Source organism: Canis aureus, chromosome 11 (genome assembly GCF_053574225.1).
Source record: "Canis aureus isolate CA01 chromosome 11, VMU_Caureus_v.1.0, whole genome shotgun sequence".
In the NCBI taxonomy this organism is placed as follows: Eukaryota; Metazoa; Chordata; class Mammalia; order Carnivora; family Canidae; genus Canis; species Canis aureus.
This window is the reverse complement of record NC_135621.1, coordinates 31,491,744-31,516,233: the sequence shown is the minus strand read 5'-3', so window position 1 is coordinate 31,516,233 and position 24,490 is coordinate 31,491,744. Positions and strand designations below refer to the sequence as shown.

General features: G+C 58.2%; 1 protein-coding gene across 1 annotated transcript; it reads left to right on the top strand.

The window, feature by feature from the left end:
• The first annotated feature begins 2,562 nt into the window (after positions 1 to 2,562).
• MCM5 (minichromosome maintenance complex component 5) lies at positions 2,563 to 22,333 on the top strand. The gene is made up of 17 exons (XM_077914705.1): positions 2,563 to 2,677; positions 3,900 to 4,074; positions 5,644 to 5,770; positions 5,854 to 5,982; positions 8,105 to 8,277; positions 9,413 to 9,568; positions 11,092 to 11,258; positions 11,566 to 11,737; positions 12,543 to 12,654; positions 13,895 to 14,038; positions 14,586 to 14,651; positions 14,923 to 15,099; positions 15,710 to 15,822; positions 17,142 to 17,270; positions 18,233 to 18,375; positions 20,927 to 21,054; positions 21,981 to 22,333. The coding sequence occupies exons 2-17, from the start codon at positions 3,908 to 3,910 to the stop codon at positions 22,080 to 22,082; spliced, it is 2,205 nt and encodes a 734-aa protein (XP_077770831.1). The 5' UTR covers positions 2,563 to 2,677; positions 3,900 to 3,907; the 3' UTR covers positions 22,083 to 22,333.
• Positions 22,334 to 24,490: the final 2,157 nt, after the last annotated feature.

Below are 24,490 nucleotides of genomic sequence, written 5' to 3'. Positions count from 1 at the left end.
CAACACTGTGGCCTTCGTCTCTAACTTTTGTGTGAAATAATAAACTACAGTGCCTGATAGAAACTTGAAGTGTTTTTCCTGGGCTCTGTTAGCCTTGGGGAGCTAACTCTTGCCCGTTCGTTTCTTGAGTGCCTGGTGGGGAGAAGGGGTGATGGTGCGGGTAGAAGGGGCCAGTTTCAGATGTTGGTCTCTGCTCTGAGAATGTGGGTGGTGAGCTTTAGGCAGCTGGTATGTGAATCTTTGTGTTGACCTTTGATGTAAGACTCAGCTTTACTGAGGATGCCGTGGCCCCGTTAGGCCGAGATGAGCAGATTCGGGGACCAAATGTTATCTAGTGGATACAGTGAATGTTTGGGACAGGGAGATCCCTGGGTTCCCATCCCTGCCACTCGCTTCGTAGCTCTGCCTTTGAGATTCGTTATTAACCCGTCTGGGTTCCATTCTGTCACCTGTAACATGAATACAGTGAGATCTATGTCACCTGTCTGTCTTGAGCAGCACAGGAGATGCAGGTAGAAGGCCAACATCCTATCACATGAGCGCCTGTTACAAAATGAGAGTGATCAGGGGTTTGCGATTTTTGCTAAGTGATCTTTGTGCTGTGAGCACGCGGGTCACTTCCTGTGTCCCTTCATGTGATCCTCGCGGCAAACCCGTGGGGGTGCTATCACTCCGGGGGGGCTGGAAGGATTTAAACCAGGTCTGTCCAGTTCTAAAACCCACGTTTTTTTCCAAGTCATGAAAGCCATTGAAATATTAATAGTGCAGCTTCCCAATATGGGGAAGTGAAAACCCCTCCCTGAAGGTGCAGTTGGGAAAGCAGGGGACAAGGTGTTCCCTTGACACCTCTGGTATGTGAGGACTGGGAGTCAGGAGAGCTGTGTACCCACGCCTGGCTTTGTCACAAAGTCTGGAACCCTTGGAAAAGTCACTTGTCTTTTGTTCCCTGGCAAAATGAAAATAACACCCCTCCCTCCCACAGCTGGTAGAGGGCCCGGCAGCTCGACGTCAGCATGTGGACAGTGGCGTCAGGATCACGGGGGTGGGGTGGGGATCTTGGGCCCCACCCAAGGAGGTTCTGCCCCTGGAATCCTGTTTGTGAAAAGCTCCCTGAGATTCCAAAGTGCAACCAACCAGGCCCAGGAGCCACACTTTAATGAGATTATATTTGCCAAGAGCAGGCATTCAAATAGCAGCTGTAGCCCTTCCCACCCAAGGCCTGCTTTCCGGTTTTCGGGGAACATGACATCCATATTCATTATTTGTAGTGATAAAGGAAAGGAGGCAGGGGAGAAACAGAAACAAACCATCTTGGTTCTATTGACAAGAAAATGGCAGAATAATCTGTATTCTATCTACGGAGGAGTTGGGCACCTAGATGGCCAGTAGGAAGCAACTCTTCATCTCCAGGTCTTGAGTTCAAGTCCCACTTTGGGAGTAGAGATTACCTAACAAAAAATAAACTTAAAAAAAATAAGAATGAATTAAATCTGTTCTGTTCTCCAAGGGGCTTCCATGTAGTATTGATGAGAAAAGCAAATTTGAGGGTCACCTGGGTGGCTCAGTGGTTCAGCATCTGCCTTTGGTTTAGGTCATGATCCTGGGGTCTTGGGACTGAGTCCCTTATCAGGCTCCCCATGGGGAGCTTGCCTCTCTCTCTCTCCCATGAATAAATAAGATCCTTAAAAATAAATAACAAAAAATGAACCTGAAACTTTTTTAAAGGTTTATTTATTCATGAGACACAGAGAGAGGCAGAGACACAGGCAGCAGGAGAAGCAGGGTCCCTGTGGGGAGGCCGATGCGGACTTGATCCCGGGACCCCGGGAACATGACCTGAGACGAGGCAGACGCTCAACCGCTGAGCCACCCAGGTGCCCCCAATCTTGCCATTTTTCAAGCTAGGTTGGGTACCTGGTTGTGAATTTCTGCAAATATTAAGCATTGCCAAAGAATGAAAAGTCGTTTACAATGAAAACAAACAAAAAAATCATCCTCTGGGTCTAAAAAAACATCCTTGGGTCCCTTCATCAGCCAACTTTGGGCCCAGAGATTTACTCTGGATTTCTCTCCAACCTCAGTTCAGGAGGGAGCATGCCAGGGAGGGCTCGGCGCAGGGGGCAGGGGGTGCCGGGGAGGGCTCGGGGCGGCTCGGGGAGGGGGTGCCGGGGCGGCTCGGGGAGGGGGTGCCGGGGAGGGGGGTATGGGGGGGCTCGGGGAGGGGCGGCGGGCTCCCCCCGGGACCCACGGCTTCTGAACCCCCAAGTGGTCCTGCCCCGGGCTCGGCCTTGTGGGAAGGCTCGACGGGGTACAGGCGAGGCCCCCGCTCACCGCCCGGGCCCGGAGGCCGCCCCTCCGCCATCTTTGCGTCCCGCTCCGCCGCCGCCGCTTCCTCCCGGCTCAGAAGTTTCGCGCCAAATTGTCAGCCCGGCAAGATGGAGCCCGGAGGAGGCCGGGGACATGACGTCACGAGCCGCCAGCCAATCGGATTCGGAGGCCGGTCCGGGAGGCGGAGCTCGCGGGCGAGGAGCGGCCCAATCGCAGGCTGCGGGCCCCCGGGGAGCCAATCAGGGTGCAGCGGCCGCGGCGCCCGGCCGCGGCGCCTGGTTTTTCCCGCGAAAGGCGGCGGCGGGCGCGGAGGTGCTGGTGTGCTGGGTCCGGGGTGTGCGGCGTCGAGGTGAGACCCGGGGCCGGGGCGTGCGGGGGAGCGAGGTGAGTCCGGGGTGCGGAGGGGCCGGGGTGCGGGGGGTCGAGGTGAGACCCGGGGCCGGGGTGCGGGGGGGCCGGGGCGTGCGGGGGGGCGAGGTGAACCGGCGGCCCGGGTGCGGGGGGTCGAGGTGAGACCCGGGGCCGGGGTGCGGGGGGCCGGGGTGCGGGGGATCGAGGTGAGACCCGGGGCCGGGGTGCGGGGGGGCCGGGGTGCGGGGGGTCGAGGTGAGACCCGGGGCCGGGGTGCGGGGGGCCGGGGTGCGGGGGGTCGAGGTGAGACCCGGGGCCGGGGTGCGGGGGGCCGGGGTGCGGGGGGTCGAGGTGAGACCCGGGGCCGGGGTGCGGGGGGCCGGGGTGCGGGGGATCGAGGTGAGACCCGGGGCCGGGGTGCGGGGGGCCGGGGTGCGGGGGGGCGAGGTGAGCCGGCGGCCCGGGTGCGGGGGGTCGAGGTGAGACCCGGGGCCGGGGTGCGTGGGGCCGGGGTGCGGGGGATCGAGGTGAGACCCGGGGCCGGGGTGCGGGGGGCCGGGGTGCGGGGGGTCGAGGTGAGACCCGGGGCCGGGGTGCGGGGGGGCCGGGGTGCGGGGGGGTCGAGGTGAGACCCGGGGCCGGGGTGCGGGGGGCCGGGGTGCGGGGGGTCGAGGTGAGACCCGGGGCCGGGGTGCGGGGGGGCCGGGGTGCGGGGGGTCGAGGTGAGGCCCGGGGCCGGGGTGCGGGGGGTCGAGGTGAGGCCCGGGGCCGGGGTGCGGGGGGGCCGGGGTGCGGGGGGGTCGAGGTGAGACCCGGGGCCGGGGTGCGGGGGGCCGGGGTGCGGGGGGTCGAGGTGAGACCCGGGGCCGGGGTGCGGGGGGCCGGGGTGCGGGGGGTCGAGGTGAGACCCGGGGCCGGGGTGCGGGGGGGCCGGGGCGTGCGGGGGGGCGAGGTGAGCCGGCGGCCCGGGTGCGGGGGGTCGAGGTGAGACCCGGGGCCGGGGTGCGTGGGGCCGGGGTGCGGGGGGTCGAGGTGAGACCCGGGGCCGGGGTGCTGGGGGGCCGGGGCGTGCGCAGGCGTCCGCGCAGGAGGGCGCGGCGGGGTGGGCAGGGTGTCCTGGGCGGGCGGCGGTCCCCCGCCCCTTCCCTCCCCTTCCCTCCGAGCCGAGGCCGCCGCCGCTTCCGGCCTGCTCCAGCTGGTCGTCCCCGTCCCCGTGCCAGGCGCAGTCATGTCCGGCTTCGACGACCCCGGCATCTTCTACAGCGACAGCTTCGGGGGAGACCCCGCGGCCGACGAGGGGCAGGCGCGGAAATCGCAGCTGCAGAGGCGCTTCAAGGAGTTCCTGCGGCAGTACCGAGTGGGCACCGACCGCACCGGCTTCACCTTCAAATACAGGTGCGGCCCGGGGAGGCGGGGAGCTGGAGACCCCCCCGCGGCGGAGCAGGCGCCGCTGTGGCCACGCGTGTGCACTCTGAGCTCGTTAGCGCCCCAGTGCACGGATGGGGACAGGGCCCCGGAGAGGTGAAGGAGCCTGTGGATTTGGGTCCCAGCAGAGCTTCATCCCGGCCACTCCCGGGCCGCATTTGGTTATGTACTTTTGATGAATAGCCCCCGGGGCCCCTAACCATCAGCTAGAACTTCCTTGGGCCCTTTGGTTCTTTATCTAGGACTGGTTGCTGTTCACTTCTTGTTTTTCTGTATCATGTCTCTGATGCCTGGTAAACTCAAGCCCTCTATGGGTGCAAAAGGTGAAGGTGGTGGTCAGGATTTAATTTCACTTAGGCATTCCTTCCAGTCTGGCCGCCTCTGTTGATCAGCACTTGCTGTCTGCCAGGCACTAAGGTACTGTTCCAGGTGCTGGGCTACCCACTGAATCTGCTCTTCGTCATTATATAACCGTTGGCAAGCCTAGCCTCTCACCTTAGCACCTTGAAATGCAGAGGAGTTGAATCTGTGGGGCCAGACATGGGCGTGAAATTATTAGTTGAGTGACTTCCAGGTAACAGTCTCCGTGTCATCAGTAAATGAGTGTCAGCAGTTCTGCCTCCATTTATTCATGTATCAGCTGACATTGACCATGTGTGTGCCAGGCATTGTGCTAGGCACTAAGATACGAAGAGGTCCTGTTGCTTGTTCTTTAGAAGGTTGTACATCAGTGGTCAGTGAAGCTCCTAAGTCAGTGAGGTCAAGGTGTGGAGGCCAAGAGATAAATTACAAAGTGACAGTTGCCTCCAAGGCAGAATAGCAAAGGGGAGTTATGGAGGGCCTCCAGAGGAGCCCACCTTTGGCCCCCAGCTGAGAAGAGTTTCAGATATGGAGGGCCTTCTCTACAGAAGGAGTTGCCTGCCTGGGCGGAGAGTTATGGGTGGTCTGTTATAGTAAAGTGCTTTCTAGGTCAGAGTTGGCTGTTGCATGTGGCTCTGGGACATAAGGTCGAAGGGGTTAAGGTCTGAGATGAGGCTGAAGAGAGGGCTCTGCATAGCGTAGGTCAGTGTCCCTAAGTGCATTTTGGGACGGTAATCCCATGGGATGGATGCTCTGTAGAAGTCCATCTGGTGGTTGACAAGGTAGTCTCTACCATCTCGTCTCCAGGTTTGAGCTTTGTGGTTTGGTAGCCTCTGACAGAAAGTAAAAGGCTCCAGGGGGTCATGCAGGGAGAAAAAAACAAAACATCCCAAAGTGACCTGTGCACACAGCCCTGTCTGAGTGTTGAAATATCCTTTAGCCGTCTTGGGGAGTGTTTAACCAGAACTGTTTTTTGAGGATGCCTCTGTGAGAAACAGGGATCCTCCGCAGGGTTATATCACAGAACCACCTAGAAGTTGATGTGTGTTCTGGAAGAGGAGTAGGAGCAACGATGGTGATGATGTGGGCACAGTGAGGGTGCAGGTGCACCTCAGCCAGTGTTGATGTCCTCTTCTCTGCACCCTGCCCTGCCTCCACCTTGCCACCTGCCCACTCCAGGGATGAGCTCAAGCGCCATTACAACCTGGGGGAGTACTGGGTCGAAGTGGAGATGGAGGACCTGGCTAGCTTCGACGAGGACCTGGCTGACTACTTGTACAAGCAGCCGGCCGAGCACTTGCAGCTGGTGAGTGGGACCCTGTCCCTCCTGAATCCCCCAGGGCTGGCCCTGCTCTGGTCACTAACAGGTGTCGCCTTCCTCTTCTCCAGCTAGAGGAAGCTGCGAAGGAGGTGGCTGATGAGGTGACCCGGCCCCGGCCCACAGGGGAGGAGGTGCTCCAGGACATTCAGGTCATGCTCAAGTCGGACGCCAGTCCGTCCAGCATTCGTAGCCTCAAGGTGGGTCCACTTAGAGGCTGGGGGGAGGGTGACAGTGGCTGCTGCACGGAGCATAGGAGCTTCAGACACAGACAGACCTGAGTGCTAGCTGTGTGACCCTGAGCAGCTCACCAGACCTCTCTGAGCCTCTTTCTTCCTCTGTAAAATTAACTCATTGGACAAATGTTTACCGAGCTCTTCTGTGGGCAGGGGATTGAGTTGGGTTCTGGAGAAACAATGTTAAACAACAAACTCCTGTTCCTGTGGACTTTATACCCCCCACCCTGAGGGGTGTGCGGGGGGACCCTGAGTAAACCAGAGTATCACCCATGATGGTTGTAGATGATCGTAAGCGCAGTGGAGGAAGTCAGCGGGTGCAGAGAAGGCTTCCTTGGTGGAGAACCACCTGAGCAAAGGCCAAGCAGGGGGGCAGACAGCTGGGAGAGCACTCCAGGGAGGTGGCGGCACAGCTCCTGCAGAGCCTGAGTGCAAGGAGGGTATGCTATGTTCAAGGCCATGTTGAAGGACAAGCCAGCGTGGCTAGAGAACGATTGGGAGGCAAGCAGTGTGGGCAGAGCCGGTCTGTCATCCAGGTGTTTGTTCTAACCGACAAATACTGAAGGCTGCTTCGCTTAGGTGCTGGGCTAGACCCTCACTATAGACAGATGGGACTGGCTTCTCATGGGGCTTATGGTGGGAGAGACAGGTAAGGGACATGGCGATGGCTTCAGGAGCCGGGTACAGTCATGAAAGAACGAAAAGAACGAGGTAAACATGACAGTGGCTGAGGGAGGTGGATGGTGGTCAGAAGGAGGCCTCTGAGGAAGTGATGTTGGAGGGAGTCTGAGTGATGCATCGTCAGAGGTGTGACAGCCTCAGGAAGAGCCTTCCAGGCTCAAGGAGAAGCAGGTGCAAAGGCATTGAGGTAGGATGGTGTCATGCTTCAAGGAACAAGAAGCAGCCGGGGTGGCCGGACCCCAGTATGGGTGAGGGTTGGAGGAAGGGCAGGGGGAAGGGGAGGGAAGAGGCCAGAGGGCCAGGGCTTTTCTAGCCAAGGGAAGGAGCTTGGATCCTCTATGAAGCACAGTAGAAAGACAGTGTATGTTTAAGTCGAATGGACCAGTTCCGTTTGCAAATGATTTCTCGGACTGTCGTGTGGAAAATTTATAAAATAGGCAGGAGAGCAGCGAGCAGGAAGTGATGATGGTCAGGATGGTGGTAGTTGTCATAGGGCTGTTGCTAGAATCTAGGGCAGCACGGGCCTGTGCTCAGCTTTCTCTGCAGTAGGCCCCAGGGTCACCCGGTTAGCTAATGGCACCTCCTCATCATGCGCTGCACCCCCAGGGCCATGCTCTGGTCTTTGCTTGTGTCCCCACATCATGCAGCTCTCTCGGGGCCCATGTCAAGCTGTCTTTGGCTCACACAGTGGCAGGTCTGTTCCAGAAGCAGGGTGGTGGATCCTGGAGCTTGTCAGCTTTACCTCTGCCTTCCCAGCACTGAGGAGGGGTTCCGTGACTCTGGAATCAAGCTCCATGTCACGTTCGCCTCTCTGTGGAAGTGGCATCCGTTGGACCTGTTTTATGGGGGGAGCTGTATGGTTAGAGAGGCAAGGTTCAGCTCCCCTGGGGACACACTTCTTATTTTGGAGGACACAGCGTGCTTCAAGGAACAAGGCTATACCTGGCCTGCTTCAGGTGGTGGGTTTTCTGTGATGGGGAGGAGCCCTCCCTAGAAGGATCATTTGTCGGGGTGGCTTGGAGGGGTTGAAACCCATCCTTTCCAGCTCAGGATTCTGGGGTGCCAGGACACCCGCAGCTTTGTAGCTTGTTTCTGAAAAACATGTGCCCCCCCCCCCCCTTTTTTTTTAAAGATTTTATTTATTCCTGAGAGAGAGAGAGAGGCAGAGACACAGGCAGAGGGAGAAGCAGGCCCCATGCATGGAGCCTGACTTGGGACTCAATCCCGGGTCTCCAGGATCATGCCCTGGGCTAACGGCAGTGCCAAAACACTGAGCCACCCGGGCTGCCCCAACACATGCTCTTCTGATTGAACCAGCTGGATGCCCTAGGAAGAGATTTTTATCACATCATATCCGCTATCTGTGTCTCCCTTTAACCAACCACCTCTTGGTGGCTCTGTGCAGTCGGACATGATGTCACACCTGGTGAAGATCCCTGGCATCATCATCTCAGCGTCTGGGGTCCGTGCCAAGGCCACCCGCATCTCTATCCAGTGCCGGAGCTGTCGCAACACGCTTAGTAACATTGCCATGCGCCCGGGCCTGGAGGGCTATGCCCTGCCCAGGAAGTGCAACACGTGAGTGGGCCTTGCCGGGCCCAGTGACTGTTGGGAGTGACGTCTAGAGGGAGATTGGGGGGGAGGACTGGCCTGCAGCACGGGGCGTGCCCTGTGGGGGTGGCACAGGCCTGGGCACCAGGGCTGCTAACCAGGTGTAGTATCCTTCGTTGGTGAGTTCTGTTCGCATCAGGATGCCCACACAACCTTGTGGGGACCCCAGGGTTGGGAGGGAGAAGCAGTCCAGGGGACAGTTCATCTGGGGTCTTCTAAAGCAAACTGGTTTGCCAGGGCAGCCTCCAGGCTGTTCTCCACCCCGCAGCTGGTGCCTACCCTGCGGGTGACCCAGTCATATCTATGTCACCCAAAGTTAGGTGTGGTCCTGGCCCACACGACCCTCCAGGACCCACTCCCAGGTCCTTCTGGCCTCTGGTTGTCCTTCCTCTCTCTAGGTCCAGCCTCATTTCATCCCTCCTCTGGGATTGCTGAGCATACTTCTGGCACAGGGCCTTTGAACGTGCTATTTCCTCTGCCCCAAACATTTCCCTCTGCCCTCCACAGTCCTCATTTTTCACTTCTGTCCGCTTTCTCTTATGTCATCTCCCAGAGGTTCCTCCCCAGGCCTCCCATCTTACACGTGGTGCACGCATACCTGGTCACTCTAACCCACCTGCCCGACAGCATGGGGCACCACTGTCATTCTGTCCTGCAGCCATTTGGTGGCTGGCTTTTTCAGTCTCCCCAACTGAAATTTTCACTGCCATGTCCCCTGGCCCATTGAACAGTGTCTGGCGCATAGTGGGTGCTTTGCTGTAACAGTGCTAGAGTGATTGAACCGTGACTTCATTACATGGGGGTAAGAAGAGGCCTAGACCCTGAGAATGGTCTCCACGTGCCCAGACCTTCACCAGGAGTTCCTGGGATTGGAGTGGGGGTTTCATGAGGTCATTGGTGAGCTACCTGTGGGGACACCGAGCCTCACGGGGATTGAGAGTGGTTTGTCTGCGTCCTTTAAGTTATTGGAGGAGCCAGGCCTGGTCTGTGGTCCCCCCCCCTCCTTTGAAGGGCCTTGTCCAGCAACTCCTGGAATCCTAAACTTGCCATTGGCTGGATCTTGTCCCCCAACTCCAGTGATCCTCTCTCCTTCACCCTACAGGGATCAGGCTGGGCGCCCCAAGTGCCCCCTGGACCCCTATTTCATCATGCCTGACAAGTGCAAGTGTGTGGACTTCCAGACGCTCAAGCTCCAGGAGCTGCCTGACGCGGTGCCTCATGGCGAGATGCCTAGACACATGCAGCTCTACTGTGACAGGTGAGGTGGGGAGGGGTGGGCATCCCTGGGGGCAGGTGGCCCTGGCTGTGGCTGGTGAGTGGTGGGAGGAGAGGACGGCTTGTTCTGGACACTTGTTCACAGGGACACTGGTGCTTCCCATCTGTTTCCATCTCTTCCCATTCTCCTGGAATCTGCGGGGGCCCGGAGCCCCACCATGCACACAAGGGCCTGGAACTCTAAAGGACTGGCTGGCTTCGAGAGCTTTGAGCCTGGGCTCTTCTGGGAGGGTCCCTGCAGCTCAGAGAGCCCCTGCCCCGCCTGTGTCCCAGGCTCTCTGATAGTATTCTTCCTCGGGTTCGGCCGAAGGAGGATGGTGCTAGGGTGCTTGGCTAGCATTTGGTCCCCTCAGGGCCACCTGGGAGGGAGGCTTGTAGCTGTGGGGGTTGTTCCTCACCTGGGCTTGCACACCTGGACATATGTGCTGGTGTTGCGGTGCCGTGTGTTTCCCTGGGGAGTGGATCCATAGGCTTCCTTAGCTTCATCAGTGACAGCTGTGTGTGTAGAAGTCAGACGGGTGAGTTACGTGAGCTGGATGGAGAAGGCTCGGTTTCCTCATCAGTAAAGTGGGCTCAACGACAGTCCTTAATCTCTAGTGAGGCTGCTGGGAGATGTTAATTGGAAAATGAGCCTATTTTGTATAGGCCCTTGATACAAGTTAAGTATTTGGTGCTTGTTAGGTTATTCTCCACACAGTTTGTAGTCCAGACTTAAGAAGTGGTACGTGGGAAGGGTGCCCCAGAGTCCTCTCAGAATTATGACAGGATGCCCACGGACGGTCCTCTGTGGGATGGGACTATTTCTGGCACGTGGAAAGAACACTTTTGGGTCTGTGTCCTCTCTTGAGCAGGTCCGATCACTTTATCACTGTTCCCCACTCCCCCCAAGCTCAGAGAGGTGCGGTGACTTTGTTGAGGCCACACAGCTTCTAAGTGGCAAGAGTGCAGCTACGTGCCCCAGGGTCCCCTCCGTGCTGCACTGCGGTTCTGACTGGAGGGACTTGGAGACTTCTGTTTCAGCATCTTAGTTTTGAAAAGACGACCTGGAAGTCCAGAGGCAGGATGAGTTGACTGAGCTCATGGAGCCCCGAAGAGGCAGAAATGGGGGGTGGTGGTGACCCTTGCAGAGAAGCTGGAGGGCTGCGGAGGAAGGCTTCCCAAGGTGGCTGAGGGGAGCCCTGCGACGAGTCCGCAGCAGCTAAGATGGGGATGGGGCTTCTGAAGACTGGGTGGGCTAGTGCTGAGCCTGCCCTGTGGCCCCAACTGGCGGAACGAATGAGCCCTTGAGGGCAGGGAAGGGTCAAGGCCACCACAGCGACCAAGGGCGGTGCGCAGCCTTGGTCTTCAGTGTCCTACCTGGGCCATGCGTGCTTGGCGTGGGGGCCCCGAGGGATGGAGAGGCCTGGGGCCAGCCCGGGAGGTGAGGGTGACAGGGTGGGTAATGGTCAGGGACTCGCTGTGCCCACCAGGCTCTCATCTTTGTTTCCCCTCCCCCTGTCTCCTCAGGTACCTGTGTGACAAGGTTGTCCCTGGGAACAGGGTCACCATCATGGGCATCTACTCCATCAAGAAATTTGGCCTGACCACCAGCAAGGGCCGCGATAGGGTGGGTGTGGGCATCCGGAGCTCCTACATCCGTGTCCTGGGCATCCAGGTGGACACAGATGGCTCTGGTGAGTGGGGCCTGGGCCCTGCCTGTGCCAGCCCCCGTGCCCAGCCCCCCTGCTGTCTCTCCCCTGGGTTATTGTTGGGCCTCCCTGTCTCCCTCTGCCCACCCTTCCCAGTGGTACCTGGGGGCCTCCAGGGTCCGGCCCTCCAGGTCCTCAGACCAGCCTTCCTCTCCCTTCCTGGACCCCGAGAACCAGCTCAGGCTTGTGCTGGCCAGGCTCTGGGGCCTGACCTGCAGGGGGCCCTGGCCATGCTGGCCGGGTGTCCTCACACAGCACCCACATGCCCTCCCTCTCCGGCCCACCCACTCAGGCCGCAGCTTTGCCGGGGCCGTGACCCCCCAGGAAGAGGAGGAGTTCCGGCGCCTGGCCGCCCTCCCCAATGTCTACGAGGTCATCTCCAAGAGCATCGCTCCGTCCATCTTTGGGGGCACAGACATGAAGAAGGCCATCGCCTGCTTGCTGTTTGGGGGTTCCCGAAAGAGGTGGGGGTTCAGTACTGCCAGGTCTGGGGAGCTTGGCCCATGGAGGGAGCTGCTGAAGCTCAAGACTTGAATGTTCTCACTTTCCCAGGACCCTCAGCCTTGCCTGCTATTCCCAGCCCCTTCTCCAGCATCCAGCCTTGCTGTCAGCCCGCTAATGGCCAGTCCATGCTCTCCTACCCAGAGGGATCCCGTGACCTGGGCTAGGGGTGGCCTGGGGGAAGGGGCCAGCAGATGCAGTGGGGAGAGCTCTGGGCTTGGAGTCTGGAGACAAGAGGTTAAATCTCTGCTTTGCTGCTTATTTCCTGTGTGACCTTGGGTGAGAGATACCACCTCTCTGGGCCCAAGTTTCCTTGGCAACAGGGAAGGAAAGGACATAGCACTTGTAGGACAGTGTGTGTCCTTTTGAAACTAGAAAGCAGTGGAGCTAGGACGATAACGATACCAGCAGCCTCCACATACGGGGTCCTCACTGTGCACTGGCCTTCTTGCAAGTGCTTTCGTGTGTGCGACACCCAGCCAGTCCTCATGGTGACCCTCAGAGGAAGGGATGTTTGATCAGACACTGTGTGCCCTGGCCCTGAGTGTCCTGTCTTTGGCCGACCCTGCCCTGGAGACCAACTGTTTCCTCCAACGTTACTACGGGTGAGGCAGGGGACATGGTGGCCGCTGTGCAGGAGGGTCTTAGCCCAGAGCCTCTGCCTGCCCGATGCTCTGAGGCTTGTGGCACAGGCTGTGGGGCCGACTGCCAGCTCGCCCTATGACTGGCCTGAGTCTCATCCTTGCCCACCTGCCTGTCTTCCCCCAGGCTCCCCGACGGACTCACCCGCCGAGGAGACATCAATCTGCTGATGCTGGGGGACCCTGGGACGGCCAAGTCCCAGCTGCTGAAGTTTGTGGAGAAGTGCTCTCCCATCGGGGTGAGTGCCTGGGCCTTGCTGTTTTGCTTGGCTGCCCCTGTGGGAAGGCAGGCTGCGGGCAGGGCCGCGGGGTCCCTGGCCCTTATGGGGGCTGGCCCCCCCACAGTCTCTTCCTTATTCTTGTTGGTCATGGTCGGGACAGAACAGAGTGGAGGAAGGGGGCCATCGGGCATGGGTGGGTCTGGGGTGGCGGGTGGAGTGTGGCCTAAGAGGCAGCATGGCTTTGGGTCTCAGCCTGGCCAGGAGCTAGCTGGCTGTGGACCCTGAGCAAGTTTATCGTGTAGATGTGCTGGCCTCATGCTCCGCTCACTGCATGGTGGGCACTGTGGTGCCTTTTAAGGAGGAAACGGTACAGAATAGGTCACTCTTGCCCGGGATCCCACAGCTAGTAAGTGCGAGCACAGGGATGTGACCCCAGTTGTATGGTAGGCGGGGTCCTCTGTGTTGTGGTCAGTGGGTCTGGGGGCTCAGAGTGGGGCGAAGCTGACCCAGGGGAACAGGGCTGCGCCGGTGGGAGGTATGGCCCGCGGGTCGGTCAGAGAGGAGAGATGCCCGGTGTGGACTCTGGTGGTTGTCTGATGAAAACACACGAGCTCTACTGTGCACCGCAGGGTGGTTTTCAGTGTCTGGTGGCCACGTTGAAAGACTAAAAGGAGTAGAGGAAATAAATCTTCATATTCTAATTCAGTGTATCTGAAGCGTTAACTCTTTTAGTGTGCAGTGTAATATAAATACCATTGCATGCTTTACGTTCTTTTTTTAAGCACTAAGTTCAAAACCATGTGTCTTTTACACCATAAGCTCACCTCACTTTGGACAGTGGCAGTGTGGGGCATGTGGGTCTGCACAAAGAGGAAGGGCCTGGGGAGGGAGAGCCTTTTCCTTAGGGGTTGGGAGTCCCCATCCCAGCCCTAAGGCCACCTGGAAGTAGGTTGTTCCTCTCCTGTGGGCCTCCATGGGCTCACCTATGAGCCGGGCCCCTGAGCACTACATCGTAGGGCTGTGGTGGGGCTCAGATGACCATGGATGTGGATTCCCCCTCGGTCAGAACCTAGTGGCCAGACTGGTGCCAGGGCTGCCTTCCACCCGAGGGAGCAGCACAGGTTCTCTTCAGGGCTCTGCAGCCAGCTTTGGTGCGTGACACTGGGCGAGTCACTTCAGTTTGGGCCCTTAACTCTCTGGGGTGAGGGCCTGGAGCTGGAGCTGGGTTGAGTCCTGATACCTCCCTCCCCTCGCCCAGGTGTACACATCTGGGAAAGGCAGCAGTGCAGCCGGCCTGACAGCCTCAGTGATGAGGGACCCCTCGTCCCGGAACTTCATCATGGAAGGTGGTGCCATGGTCCTGGCTGATGGTGGAGTTGTCTGTATTGACGAGTTTGACAAGGTGGGTCTGATGGTGAGGTGGCGGCTGAAAGGTGGGTAGCACCTCATAGTTGTGGGGCTGGGCTTGTGGCCTCCTGTGCTCAGACAGCAGCAACCACCTCTGACTTGGAGACCAGCACTGGGTCTCCGGGCCTGTTACTAGAGGGAAGTAGTTGAACCTCTCTGAGCCTCAGTTTTTTTTTTTTTTATTATTCATAGAGACACAGCTAGAGAGAGAGGCAGAGATACAGGCAGAGGGAGAAGCAGGCACCATGCAGGGAGCCTGATGTGGGACTCGATCCTGGGACTCGAGGATCACGCCCTGGGCTGCAGGTGGTGCTAAACCGCTGCGCCACCGGGGCTGCCCTGAGCCTCAGTTCCACATCTCGAGAGTAGGGATAGGAGAGCCAGGCCCACACAGCTTATTGTCAGCAGGATGAGAGGCCACCTAGCTCCTGCTGTGGGCCTGGTGTAGAGTCGGGTCTTGGGACCGGTAGCTGCATGGTGTTCTGCTGCCCTGGTCACCTGCCCCCTCGCCTGGGTGCCACAGACATTTCTGCCCCACACAGATGCGGGAAGACGACCGAGTGGCAATCCACGAGGCCATGGAGCAGCAGACCATCTCTATAGCCAAGGTGCGTGGCTGCCATGCAGCCTGGCCCAGCCATGGGGAGGGTGCTGGCCGGGGCCAGGGGTGGGGGTAGGTGCTCGGGCCCCAGCCTTGGGCTGCTCTATGCACCCAGGGCTGGGGCTTGTTGGCCTGTGTCCGCTGGCGGCAGCAGTTGGCCTAACATCCGTTGGCCTGGTGTCTGTCCACCTGGCGTGCTGCAGTGAGCGCATGTTTGCACGGAGGGCTATGTCCCTGGCTCCTCATGTCTGTCCTCTGCTTCCCTCCCTCCCCCTCAGGCCGGGATCACCACCACCCTCAACTCCCGCTGCTCTGTCCTGGCTGCCGCCAACTCGGTGTTCGGTCGTTGGGATGAGACGAAGGGGGAGGACAACATTGACTTTATGCCCACCATCTTGTCCCGCTTTGACATGATCTTCATCGTCAAGGATGAACACAATGAGGAGAGGGATGTGGTGAGTGCTGAGCGGGCTGGGACCATGGTTCTGAGGGCAGGTAAACAAGGGCCTTGGCGCTAAGTCCTGCACATCAGACCTGCCTGTTAACAGGCAGCTGGGGGCAATGGCTGCAGAGAATGCTGGGCCAGGGGTCCAGAGTCCTGCTCCTGGGGGTGCTGTGCTTGCACTTGGGTAAATGATTCCCTCCCTGGGGCCCAGCCCCTTGCATCCAAAACAAGGGAACTGGACTCTGCAAGTAACAGAACCCCAGCTCTGGCCAGAACGTTTCTGGAAGGGACAGAGTGGCTTATGTAGGGAGCGAGGCTAGGGGTGTGAGGCCCACCCGGCTCTGGGCTCAGTATCTGAGCTCTGTCTCTGCCTCCCTTGCCAGAGTCTTAGTCTCAGCCAGCTGCTCTCCTCGTCGTGGCAGATAAGGCCCTGGCAGCTCTGGGATTTTGTCTAATCAGCTCACAGCTCGCAAGGAAAGAGGGGCCTCCTCCTTTCTGTGGGTTCTGGCCCATCCAGCTCCTCCCTCCCTGCCTGCTCAACTTGTGTGGGGATGCTGGTGTGGGGATGCTGGCTCAGGAGGGCCCACGGGCTGACCCAGTGTCCCCTCGGCTCCCCCTAGATGCTGGCCAAACACGTCATCACTCTGCACGTGAGTGCGCTGACCCAGACCCAGGCTGTGGAGGGTGAGGTGGACCTGACCAAGCTGAAGAAGTTCATTGCCTACTGCCGAGCGTGAGTCCTGGACGCAGGCCCTGCGGGAGTCTCCCGGGGTGGGAGGGGACCTTGAAGCCTGGGCCTGCTTCTCACACAGGATGCCTGACATGAGGCCCTTTTTAGGGTTTGGGCTTTGCTCCTATCTGACCTTGTACAGGTCATGCGGTGGCTCCTGGCCTCAGTTTCCCCGTTGCTAAAATGAGAAGGTAGGAATTAGAAGGTCTCGAAACCCCACCAGGACTCTTACGTGCAGGGAGGCAGCACAGTGGGGACCCTGTGGACGTGGGCTCTGGGTGACGTCTGCCCCACTGTGTGACCTTGGGCAAGTTGGTTGGCCCCTGAGCCTCTCTTTCCCTGGATTGGTGTGACCTAGGGTTCTTGTGAGGATTGCACAGATGATTGAGTGCTCGGTGCAGCCTTGCACTGAGGAAACATTCAGGAAATGGCAGCTGCAACTTCTATTCTCGTTCTTCTCACAAATTGCCAGTAATAGTGATCCCGCATATAGTCAGTGTTCAGTGCCAGGTGGTCCTCTGAGTGAGTGACGTGTGAATGAGCTTAACCCTGTCCCAAAGCCTTTGTGAGTGCTGTAGTAAGCCGTCGTACAGGTGGGACTGAGGCGGAGAAGCAGAGGGAAAGAGGTTAAGTGACTCATCCAAGGTCGTTAGTGGAAGGTAGCAGAGCCAGGATTTGAACCCAGGCACTGTGCTGGGAAGCTGCACCTCTGCCTCTCTTGTCTCTTGTTGGAGATAAAACCTGAGGGTGGGGGTCTTAGAGGGCCCCTCTTGCAGGAGATGAGGCGCTATAGTCAGGTGGGTCCCTAAGTACCCGCCCCCCCCAGCTGCAGTGATGAGCCCAGCAGCTCCTGCTCCAGCAGTCCTTGTCACAATTCCTTTTTTTTAATTTATTATTTTTTTAAGATTTTGTTTATTCATGAGACACACACACAGAGGCAGAGACACAGGCAGAGGGAGAAGCAGGCTCCATGCAGGGAGCCCGATGTGGGACTTGATCCCGAGACTCCAGGATCACACCCTGGGCTGAAGGCAGGCGCTAAACCCCTGAGCCACCTGGGGATCTCCTTTCGTCACAATTCCTTTTGGCCACATCCTCGGGGGCTTGGCCCTGGGTGTGAGTCACCCCACCTTGATGCCAGGTCCTGGGTGGCTGTGGGGAATGGACTCCCTTCTCCTGGCCTGGTTTCTTATCCTCAGGAGGAGGGTGGGATTAGGTGATCTGAGCATTGTCCTGAATCTGTGATGTCATTTGGCTGGGGATACAGTGGGTGTCCCAAGGTTCCTTCCTGGACCAATGGCAGCTGCTCCCCCATCCTGCAGGAAGTGTGGCCCCCGGCTATCGGCAGAGGCTGCAGAGAAACTGAAGAACCGGTATATCATCATGCGGAGCGGGGCCCGGCAGCATGAGAGGGACAGCGACCGCCGCTCCAACATTCCCATCACTGTGCGGTGAGTAGGGGCCAGGGGACTGGACCCAGGTGGGCAGGACGGGCCTCAGTTTACACAGCAGGATGTGCCCAGCAAGCCTGAGGCCAAGGGCCCCTATTACCACTGCAGGCCCATAATAAGGGCTGCTGGTCAGGTCAGCTTGGGGGAGCATCAGCAGTGGCCTCCCTGATGATATGTATTTCTTGGCTTGTTTTAAGTTTGAGGAAACGTGGAATCTGTTTTTTCTGAATTTTGTCTGGCTTCCCTCATTGCAGGAAAGCCTGGGGGTGAGGGAAGGGCCTGGTCATGGGAGTTCAAGACCGGGGTCTTAGACTTTGGCCCTCTCTGACTGAAGGGAAATTCCTTTCCTTCTCTGGACCTCAGTTTTCATAGTTCTTAACTTTTCATTCTTTGGAGTTTATACAGTAGGAGGTTGGGCCTACCTGGGCTGGATCCTGTCTCTAGTAGGATTAGTTAGAAATGGATTTAGCTGTAAGTAATGGAAAACTCAAAAAAAAAAAAGAAAAAAAAGAAAGAAAAAACTCAAAAAAGTAAAGTCAATAAATTGAAAATTTACTTCTCACATAAAGATGTTTGAGGGTAAGTGGTACAGGGTTGGTGTGATGGCTCCTCAGTGTCATTAGCAACTTGGGCTCATCCTCATAGATGGCTGCTGGATCTCTAGCCATCACCTCTGCATTCCAGGCGACAGGAGAGGAAGGGGAAGAAGGGCCCATCTTTCCTTAAAGATGTTTCCTGAAATCCCCACAAAATGTTTGAACTGAGAACTTATTGGCTGAATCTTAGTCACATAGACACGTCTAGATGCAAGGGAAGCTGGGGAATGTCTTAGCTGGGTGCCACATGCCGGAGTCAAAATCGGGGTTCCGTCACCGAGGAGGAAAGGGCAGCAGTCTCCTCTGCGGCCTTCTTCCCTTGGGCGGGGTGAGGCCGTGAACTGAGTCCACCGGTGGTTCCCACAGGCAGCTGGAGGCCATTGTGCGCATCGCGGAGGCCCTCAGCAAGATGAAGCTGCAGCCCTTTGCCACAGAAGCGGATGTGGAGGAGGCTCTGCGGCTCTTCCAGGTGTCCACGCTGGATGCCGCCTTGTCCGGCACTCTGTCAGGTGAGCGGACCCCCTGGGACACGGGCTCGGCCGCGCTGAGGTCCCAGCTTGGTGCCCTGGGGGGGCCAGGCAGTGCCCCAGAGCCTGGGAGCCTGTGTTGCTTCTGTGCGTTGGCCCAGCATCTATGAACTACCTCCCTTGCGCTTGGCCCTTTCCCCTCCATCTTCCTCCCTGATGAGAAGCCACAGCGTTCCCCCCCAGACCCTTGAACATGATCCTTTTGGCTCTGTTAATGATTAAGAACTGTGATTTTATCATTGTTGGGGATAGCACTCCTGCCCTAAGCTCATAACGATTTTGAGCGCTTCCAGAGCTCTTTTCCTTGTTCTGTGTCCAGCTGCCCCCAGAGACTGGATGGGCACACAGAAGACAGACAGGCACTCGGGGGCTGGGTCAGGGTGCCAAGGTGTGGTTCCCTAGCTGGACTGCAGATCTCTCCACCCATGGGCCTGTGTGGGTCAGACCCCTGTTGATCCTATTCTGGGTTCAGGCTCGGCCTTGAGCAGGCTCTCCTGGAGCTCGGCCTGTGGCAGGCTCTCCTGGAGCTCGGCCTTGAGTGGGCCCTCCTGGAGCTCAGCCTTGAGCGGGCTCTCCTGGAGCTCGGCCTGTGGCAGGGTCTCCTGGAGCTCGGCCTTGAGCGGGCCCTCCTGGAGCTCAGCCTTGAGCGGGCCCTCCTGGAGCTCGGCCTGTGGCAGGCTCTCCTGGAGCTCGGCCTTGAGCGGGCTCTCCTGGAGCTTGGCCTGTGGTGGGCCCTCCTGGAGCTCGGCCTTGAGCGGGCCCTGCCAGAGCTCAGACTTGAGTGGGCCCTCCTGGAGCTCGGCCTTGAGCGGGCCCTCCCGGAGCTCGGCCTTGAGCGGGCCCTCCTGGAGCTTGGCCTGTGGCGGGCCCTCCTGGAGCTCAGCCTTGAGCGGGCCCTCCTGGAGCTCAGCCTTGAGCGGGCCCTCCTGGAGCTCGGCCTGTGGCAGGCTCTCCTGGAGCTCGGCCTTGAGCGGGCTCTCCTGGAGCTTGGCCTGTGGCAGGCTCTCCTGGAGCTCGGCCTTGAGCGGGCCCTCCTGGAGCTCAGCCTTGAGCGGGCCCTCCTGGAGCTCAGCCTTGAGCGGGCTCTCCTGGAGCTCGGCCTTGAGCGGGCTCTCCTGGAGCTTGGCCTGTGGTGGGCCCTCCTGGAGCTCGGCCTGTGGCGGGCCCTCCTGGAGCTCGGCCTTGAGCGGGCCCTGCCAGAGCTCAGACTTGAGTGGGCCCTCCTGGAGCTCGGCCTTGAGCGGGCCCTCCTGGAGCTCGGCCTTGAGCGGGCCCTCCCGGAGCTCGGCCTGTGGCAGGCTCTCCTGGAATGGGCTCATTCCTTCACGTGTGGGTGTCGTGTTTGCCAGACACCATTCCAGGGGTCATGGTTTAAGAGTGAAGGGACCTCAAAGTCCCTACCCTGTGGGCCTCATTCTGAGTGAAGGGAGAGACAGCAGAGGCAGATGGCTCTGTAGAGAGTGAGGTGGGGGGGTTGTGGCAGGGAGTGGGGTGGGGGTTTGTGGCAGGCCAGGTGTGTTGGGAGGAGAAGATGCCTCCCCATGGAGGAGGAGGTGGTCAGGACGGCGTCTGTCTCTGAGGAGGTGATGTTATGGAGGCAGTAGTGCAACGTGAGGACATAAGGCCCTGGGGGGCGGGGGGCAGAGAACTCTCTGGGTAGATAGAGGGAAGACTCAATGCTGTGCCTCCACAGAGGGTGCAGGCTTGGCAGATTCCAGGACCGGATTGGCTGGGACCTGGGGTGGTGAGAAGGGCCTGATCACCCCTACCCTCCCCCCTTGGGGATGGCTGCCTCTGCTCTCTGCTCTCGAGGGGATTTCTGTCTGGTGAGACATTGGTGAACAGAGGGCTGTCTGGAATGCTGATGCAGAGGGCACATGTGATTTGGGACAGTGACATTTGAGTTAGGCCTTGCAGCCTGTGTAGGAGTTTGCCGTGTAGACCCGTTTCAACCTGGAGCCTTGAAGTCCCTCTGAGGGGCTTTGCTGACCGTGCTGACTGTCTCCTCTGCTGAAACTCCACGGCATCTGTAGGCAGGCCGTGCTCAGCAGGAGAGACTCACCCTGAACAGTAGTTGGAAGTCAGGAGCCTCCTGCTTGCCAGGGCACCTGAACAGCCGGATGGGGTCCCTGCATTACCAGCATACTCAGTCAGCTCGTGTCCCTCCTCAGAGCCCTCCACTGCCTGCTTCTCCCAGAATCACAGCAAAACCTGTTCCTGGCCCCTGGACTGGGCTTTGAACAAAGCCGGGTTTTTCCCTTCATACCTTTGCAGCTGCCATCCCCTCTGCCTGGAACATCCTTCAGCACAGGCGGGCCTTGTCTGCTGACTCGGGGCGCTCATGAGCCATCTGTTCAGGCCTACGCTGCTGTCCTCTGCGAGCTCCTCCCCTTCCTTGAGGTTTTTCTCCTTTTGAGTTTTTCTTCTGAGCCACCTTTGTCTCAGGGACCCTGTCTCCCCAGGCCTCCCACCATGGGCACACCGAGTTCCATGGGCACCCTGTTCCCACCCACCTGTCTCCCTTTGCCCATAGGGGTGGAGGGCTTTACCAGCCAGGAGGACCAGGAGCTTCTGAGCCGCATCGAGAAGCAGCTGAAGCGCCGCTTTGCCATCGGCTCCCAGGTGTCAGAGCACAGCATCATCCAGGACTTTACCAAGCAGGTGCGCCTTCCCCGGGGCCTGGTAGTGGGGCCTGGTAGTGGGGCTGGGGGTTTCCTGCCAGCTCCTGTAGCCTGGTCCTCATGCACCTGGCACCTGTGTCCTGTTGCTCAACAGACGGGCCTGGGATTAGGATGGGGCAGTGGTTCCTGTCGTTCGTCACCTAGGGACTGCTTCAGTCTGGGCTGGGGGGTGGTTTTCTGTCCCATTAGAGAAGAGGACAGGGGCTGGCGTTCTCATAGAGCTACACCCAGGCTCCCCCATCTGTCCTTTCCCCCACTGCCTGGCTTTTATGGGATGAGAGGGGCAGAGCCGGAGGGTGAGCCGTGCAGTTCTCGAAGGACAGTGCTCTGGACCCCAGAGAGGGGGTGGGGCCTTCCGGATGCCGTGGAGAGCTTGTGGTCATCAAAACCACAGGAACAATCCATCAGTTGCTGGTTTCAGCTCCTCTACATGTGCGTCATCCGGTTTCAGTCTTTACAGCAGTTTTGTGCAGTAGGTGGTCCCACGCCCCTAGGTAGGTGAGCAGACCGAGGCTTCCAGAGAGGTTTAGGGGTCAAGAGTTGGGTTCTAGAGTCCGTGGACTCAGTTGACAGTTCCAGCTCTGCCACTTAATTGCTGTGTGACTTTGAGTGGGTGACTTAGCCTCTGTGTGCCTCAGCTCCTCCCCTGTAACATGGGCATAACTGCAGTACAGCTGCGTGGGGACCAGGTGAGGTGACGTTCGCCCCATAGGTGCTCAGGACGTGTGAGCTCTTCTTGGGAGCAAAGGAGACGGTTGTGAAGGCCTTTTATAAACCAGCAGGTTCTCCACAAGCAGGGAGGACATGAGGGCTCCCTTGGGGCTCCGCAGGGCCAGTGGGTGGGCCAGAGGCTGTTCTGGGGTTCCCTCGGGAGGCATGCTCCTGCATCCGGCCTTGTGTCCACAGAAATATCCGGAGCACGCCATCCACAAGGTCCTGCAGCTCATGCTGCGACGGGGCGAGATCCAGCATCGCATGCAGCGCAAGGTCCTCTACCGCCTCAAGTGAGCCCTGCTGCCCCGTGGACTTGCCCTTGCCTCCTCTGCGTCCCACCGCCCAAATGGCGCCAGCCTCTGCCTCCCCACCGCTGTCTTGGACATCCCACGCGCTATGCCCCTCCTGGGTGGAGGGGTCCCCACCTGCCCTGGTGGAAGGAGCACCCTGCCCGCCTCACTGCCTCTGGGTGTCTGCTTCTGGTGCAGCTCCAGGAAATGTGCTTTTAGAGTTTGTTGAAATAATAAAGCCGTGGTGTGTTTGTATGCCTGTGGGCTTCTGTGCCAGGGAGCTTGTTGCCACCCCCACGTTGCCTTCACAGCAAAGCAGGTGTGGGGGAAGGACAGGCCCTGGAGTCAAACAGAATGCGTTTCTGACCTGCATCGGCCACTCAGGCTCTTTCCCTTTCCTTCTCTGGGTTCCTGAACTAGTCAGTGGGGATGCGGCCAGTTCCTTGCTGGCGGTGGTAAGAATGCCACCAGAGCTAGCACGCATGCAAGCGCTCTGTAGAGTGCGGGAGGTCGGCCCGCCTCCACCCTTGCCCAGCAGCTTGGAGGGTGGGCACGAGCCGTGGTTTTGCCTCGGACTGGCTGGTTCACCAGTCTTCTCTGTGCCTCAGTTTCCTGAGCCATAAAGGATGACACACTTGCTTTGTAGGGGTGTGTTTAGGATAAGTGGAGCCAAGTAGTTGGGCAGACTGAGCCGTGTGGTGAGACTGATGGCATTTGGGATTTGGGGACATGGGTTCCCACCAGGCCTTAGAGCTGTGATGTGGCTAAGAAGCAGAGGTGCTGGAATTCTGTGGGCCTCTTTGCCCCTGGGGGGCTCCCCACAGCTGTGCGGCCTTGGCTGTGGCACTGGACTTCCCTGTGCCCGAGGATGTGCCTTCATTTATTTTGCCATTTCCTTTATTTATTTATTTTTTTGGATCCGGTTAACATCCATCATTACACAGTTCTTTTTCTTGTGACGGAAAATCTTAGGTCTCTATTAGCATTAGCTACTTTCAAATACTCAGTACAGTGTTAGCAACTGCAGTCACTGTGTGGGGTGTTGCATCCCATGACGTCCTTTGGAGCAGGTGTGCACCTTTGACACCTCACCCATTTCGGCCATTCCCCAGCCCCACCCCTGACACCACTTATCTATTGTCTGTGTCTGTTGAAGTGTTATTGTTTTTTTTTTCAGGATTCCATATGTAAGTGAGATCATAGGGTATTTTCTCTCTGACTTCAGCTAGCATGGTGTCCTCCAGGTTTATTCACATTTTGAATGGCAGGATTTCCTTTTTTTTTTTTTTTTAAATATTTTATTTATTTATTCATGAGAGACATAGGCAGAGGAAGAAGCAGGCTCCCTATGGGGAGCCGGATGTGGGACTCTATCCCAGGACTCCAGGATCATGACCTGAGCCAAAGGAAGACACTCAACCCGTGAGGCACCCAGGCGCCCCAGGATTTCCTTTTCTGTGACTGGGTAATATCCATGCATGTGCGTGCGTGTTCCTCATCTTTATCTACTTCCCTGTCATGGATGCCTCGGTGGTTTCCATACTCTGGCTGTTGTAAATGCCATTGCAATGAACCTGCTTGTGCCTGTTTCTTTTCAAATTAGTGTTTTCATTTTCTCTGTGTAATTACTGACATACCCAGGAGTGGAGTTGCCAGGTCCTGTGGCCCTTGTAGTGTTGGTTATTTGAGGTACCTCCACGCCGTCTCCCAGGGCAGCTGCACTCCCACCACCAGCTCCCCAGGCTCCCCTTCCCTCCGTGCCCTCGCCGACACTTGTTCCTCTTGTTTTTGGCACAAGCCATTCTGATAGGTGGGAGGTGCTAGCTCATCACGGTTTCGATTTGCGTTTTTCCGCTCATGGGTGGTGGTGAGCATCTTCTCATGAGGCCTCCGGAGAACGGTCTCCTGCTCATATTTTGATCACATCGCTGCTGTCTTGCGGTTGAGTTACAGGAGTTCACATGTTCTGGATACGAGCCCCTTGTTAGTGGGTGGTTTGCGGGTACTTTCTCCCCCAGTGCGGGGCGGTCTTTCATTTTGTTGACAGTTCCCTTCCCCGTGCAGAAGCTTTTTATTTTGAGGTTGTCTCTTCACTCCTTTGTTGTAGCTTTTGCCTTTGGTGGCAGAGCCAAGAAGTCATCGCCAAGACCCAGGTCAAGGAGCTTGCCCCTGTCTTCTCCTGGGGGTTTCATGTTTTGGGTCTTACGTTCATCTCCAATCCACCTTGAGTTTTTGTGTTTTGTGTGAGGTAGCAGTCCACAGTTTCTTCTGCCTGTGGCCAGTTTTCAGCACCACCCACTGGTGGGGCTGTCCTGTCCCCGGTGTCTGTTTCCGTCTGCCAGGTCGTTAATTAATTGATCGTGTATATGTGGGTTTATTTCTGCCCCATTGATCTGTGCGCACCTGCATTTA